Source organism: Mytilus edulis, chromosome 11 (assembly GCF_963676685.1).
Source record: "Mytilus edulis chromosome 11, xbMytEdul2.2, whole genome shotgun sequence".
NCBI classification, from domain to species: domain Eukaryota; kingdom Metazoa; phylum Mollusca; class Bivalvia; order Mytilida; family Mytilidae; genus Mytilus; species Mytilus edulis.
Window position 1 is genome coordinate 8,632,717 of NC_092354.1, and position 4,520 is coordinate 8,637,236.

The 4,520-nt window shown below is 30.3% G+C and overlaps 1 protein-coding gene across 1 annotated transcript; it reads left to right on the forward strand.

Annotated features, from left to right (window-relative positions):
• Positions 1 to 3,052: 3,052 nt before the first annotated feature.
• LOC139493951 (uncharacterized) lies at positions 3,053 to 3,891 on the forward strand. The gene is made up of 2 exons (XM_071282121.1): positions 3,053 to 3,614; positions 3,656 to 3,891. The coding sequence occupies exons 1-2, from the start codon at positions 3,053 to 3,055 to the stop codon at positions 3,889 to 3,891; spliced, it is 798 nt and encodes a 265-aa protein (XP_071138222.1).
• Positions 3,892 to 4,520: the final 629 nt, after the last annotated feature.

Below are 4,520 nucleotides of genomic sequence, written 5' to 3' on the forward strand. Positions count from 1 at the left end.
TCTAAATGAATTTTAAAAAAAGTTGTCAAATTCACTGAAAAAATGTTGATTTTTTTAAATAAAGCTGTGGTTTGTTTAAGTTTACTTTTAAAACAATTGTCAATACATATTAGAAAATCATCTTGATCAAATCACCGATTTAAGGTAACATCATTAACAATTATCAAAGAAGTTGTAAAATTCAAAATAAAATGTTGAAAATTATCAATAAAAGTAAAATCTGAATAAATATTAAAAAAAAGTTGTCAAATTCCCTGAAAGAATATTGGAAAATTATAAATTAAGGTAAAATCTGAATGAATATAAAAAAAAGTGGTCAAATTTACTGACAAAATGTTGCTGAGAAAATGTTGATTTTTTTAAATAAAGCTGTGGTTGGTTTAAGTTTACTTTTAATACAATTGTCTATACAAATCAGAAAATCATCTTAATCAAATGACCGATTTAAGGTTACATCATTAACAATTATCAAAGAAATTGTAAAATTTAAAATACAATGTTGAAAAATTATCAATAAAAAGTAAAATCTGAATGAATATTAAAAAAGTTGTAAAATTCACTGAAAAAATATTGAAAAATTATCAATAAAGGTAAAATCTGAATGAATATAAAAAAAGTGGTCAAATTTACTGAAAAAATGTTGCTGAGAAAATGTTGATTTTTTAAAATAAAGCTGTGGTTGGTTTAAGTTTACTTTTAATACAATTGTCAATACATATCAGAAAATCATTGATCAAATGACCGATTTAAGGTAACATCATTAACAATTATCAAAGAAGTGGTAACATTTACAATAAAATGTTGAAAAATTATCAATAAAAGTAAAATCTGAATGAATATTAAAAAAAGTTGTCAAATTCACTGAAAAAATGTTGATTTTTTTAAATAAAGCTGTGGTTGGTTTAAGTTTACTTTTAATACAATTGTCAATACATATTAGAAAATCATCTTGATCAAATGACCAGATTAAGGTAACATTATATACATTTATCCAAAAAGTTGTCAAATGTACAGTAAAATGTTGAAAAATTATCAATAAAGGTCAAATCTTAATGAGTATAAAAAGTGATCAAACTTACTGAAAAAATGTAGATTTTTTTAAATAAAGCTGTGGTTGGTTAAGGTTACTTTTAATACAATTGTCAATACATATCAGAAAATATTCTTGATCAAATGACCGATTTAAGGTAACATCATTAACAATTATTAAAGAAGTTGTCAAATTTAAATAAAATGTTGAAAATTATGAATATTAAAAAAAAGTTGTAAAATTCACTGAAATATGTTGAAAAATTATCAATAAAGGTAAAATCTGAATGAATATAAAAAAAAGTGGTCAAATTTACTGAGAAAATGTTGCTGAGAAAATGTTGATTTTTTAAAATAAAGCTGTGGTTGGTTTAAGTTTACTTTAAATACAATTGTCAATACATATCAGAAAATAATCTTGATCAAATGACCGATTTAAGGTTACATCATTAACAATTATCAAAGAAGTTGTAAAATTTAAAATACAATGTTGAAAAATTATCAATAAAAGTAAAATCTGAATGAATATTAAAAAAAGTTGTAAATCCTATTTTTAGCCAGTTTCTGTAATTCAAATCTCATTATGCATAACTGATAGGGCAATAACAAAGAAAACATGAACTTAATATAGTTTAATCATGACATAAATACATCTATTGGTAAACATCGATATTTCCTTACTATAAAAAAAATATAGAAGGTCACCCCTCCTTTTTCATTTTTTTAATATGTCAAATATTGAATTATTAAATGCCACACACAAAAATAAATCTAGAGCTGACAACACGAACTTCAATAGAGCAGGAACTTCTCACTTACAGACGGCCATCTCTTGATGGCTTCAGACAAAACAAGAACAACCTAGCCCAAGGGCACATCAATGACTTAAATGGACCCTTTAAATTTAAAAACGACTTCCGACCTCTATGTTGGAAAAAACGACCTGCGACCTGTGCATTTCCTTTAAAAACGACCTCGCTACCTTGCTACGAATTTAAAAACGACCTTGCGACCTGAGGGGGGTACCCTGTGGGAGCCTCAACTGTAATACTTAAATCGTTGAGCATGTTTGATAATACCTTCTGCTGATAAAAAAGTGCAAAGTGACGCATCACTCATTATTTATATCTTAACGAGAAAATAAATATCGCTCTTTAATAAATGCAGTTATTGCACTGCATCAATTGAACCGTTTAAGAAATTGTTGTGAAGACAACAAAGGATAATGAATAGTACTTAATTAGATTCATGGTTCGATCAAGGATTTGTATAGTGAGAAGGATTGTAATCTCGCGGTATCTCGTTAGTTCACGCGTATCGTGAGAAGTCATAAATTCGCCACTTATACGATGATACTCGCTTGTATTGTAAATATCCGGTTGTATCGCTTGGTTGACACAAGGATTTGTATAGTGAGTCTCACTATACAAATCCTTGGGTGACAACGTTATGAAAATACACATGGTAAGCTACGATCTTACGATCTATTTACGATATTAATTTTGTGTAGACTTACCGATAATATAATTCTTATTTCTCTTAAATTACAAAGTGATAATTACCTAAATTGATCAAAAGGAACAGTTGGCGTTTATAAAGTCTGTCTGTGCAATTTTCGTAATAAAAATTAATTAAGTTTGTAAATTTGATATTCATGCCGGAAAAAGATAAAAAATATTGGGTTTTCCCCCTCATGTGACCGCAGTTTTGATAGTCCATTATTATCTTCATAATAATCATTTACTCAAAGTGGTAGATGAAATAATTATTTGATTGTCACAGCTTGTTGTTTGTCTTTCTGTTTTTTAAATAGTTCTTTGTTTTTTTATTAATTATGCAAGGCACTGTTTGTAATTGAAATATATGTTTGGGGTGATTAGATTAATTAGTGAAGAATATATATAATTAAATAAATTACAACCTTTAATCTCAAAACATAGCATTTAATTTAAAAAAAATTAAGATGATTAATTAAATGAAGTCTTTGATCTCAGTATCAGAACAAGCTTAGATATATTATAAAATGGGATATTTAGTCATCAACTTTCAGTTCAAATTATTATTCAATGATACAACCATGTCAGATTTTTTATCCTGGGACCAAGATATTGACCTTGATCTTTTGTTAGGTGAATATACTGAGTATGATCCAGAACCCAGTGACAGTGATGAAGAATGTTACATTGCCAAAAAGAAAAAGTCTGAATCTGTACCAGATACATGTATTAAACCTTCCTACAGTTGCCCTGTTTGCAAAAAGACTCTGAAAACAATTTCAGGCTCCCGTGGTCATGTCAAGAAACAACATGGACCGAATTTGAGAGCATCAGACCATCGCACACATGCAGATAGTAAACTACCTAACACCGTCCGTGACGCCTTAAATGAAAGTTTATTTGCTGAAATATTCCCTACAGCTTTGCAGTCCAGTTTGTCCAACATTGCTAATGATCCATTTACAATCAATAACATCACAATGACAGCTGTTCAGAAATCTACATCAAATCAGGAAAAGTTAACAGAAAATGACCAAAGCATTATATTGCTGGTTACACCATTCGTGCCCTCCAAAAGAGATACACCAGGTACTCTACTAAGAAGTTGTCCGTCATTAATAAATTTACAGACAATTCTTCGGGTGTTAACTTTGTGAAACAATATGACAAGTGGTACAAGACACAAGACCGTGGTGGCCTTCAGAAACCATCAGATTCCCTGTTCTTATTAATCCGTGAATTAGAGACAATTATTCGCAAAACAGTTGAACCTTCATATAGTGCTAGTTCGCTTCTTATTGATCCTGTAAAAGAAGCTATGATGGAAGGGTTCATGGTTAAACATTATTGTGACATTCTTATTTAAGGTGAAACTGCAAATATTGTGTCAGCTATAACTGAAGAAATTTCGTCAGTCCATTTTTGTTGATAACCTCTTAAAAATGGTTTTTTTTTAAATAGTCTTCATCTTCATCTAAGAAGTCCAGTACAAAGTCTACTAGAGCCCAATCTCCTCTTCTCCAGAAAAGAAGGATGTCAAATAGAAGCCAGTAAATACATCCTCTCAAAAGTCTTCTTATTCGAAATCGCGGGGTAGGGGTCGAGGCGGAGTAAAACCAACTGCGTGTGGTCCCGGAGATCGACGACTCTCCTCGCACAACAGATTTTCAACACTTGTCGACGAAACTGAAATGGAATCAGAAAGTGTTCCGCCACCCGAAAGATCACAATCTCAGGGTGAGCGAAATAAGAATGCTGGCAAACTCGACAGCATTCACCCTTCTTTTATTAAATTAAGACAAAGATCATCCAATGGAATTGCCGAGGTCTTAAAATAAATCTTCTCGAGTTAACACTTCTAGTTCAGTCTTTTTTACCTACTGCATTTTTTCTTCAAGAAACTCATCTTAAAGAAAGTGACAATGTATCTTTAAAAGGATACAACATGTATAGCACATTTTCTAAGGTAGATGAACGTGCTGCAGGCGGATCATC

Coding starts and splice junctions, on each gene's coding strand:
- LOC139493951 (XM_071282121.1), top strand. CDS start 3,053: ATGGGATATTTAGTCATCAACTTTCAGTTCAAATTATTATTCAATGAT. Junction 3,615..3,655: donor CTCCAAAAGAGATACACCAG/GTACTCTACTAA, acceptor ATAAATTTACAG/ACAATTCTTCGGGTGTTAAC.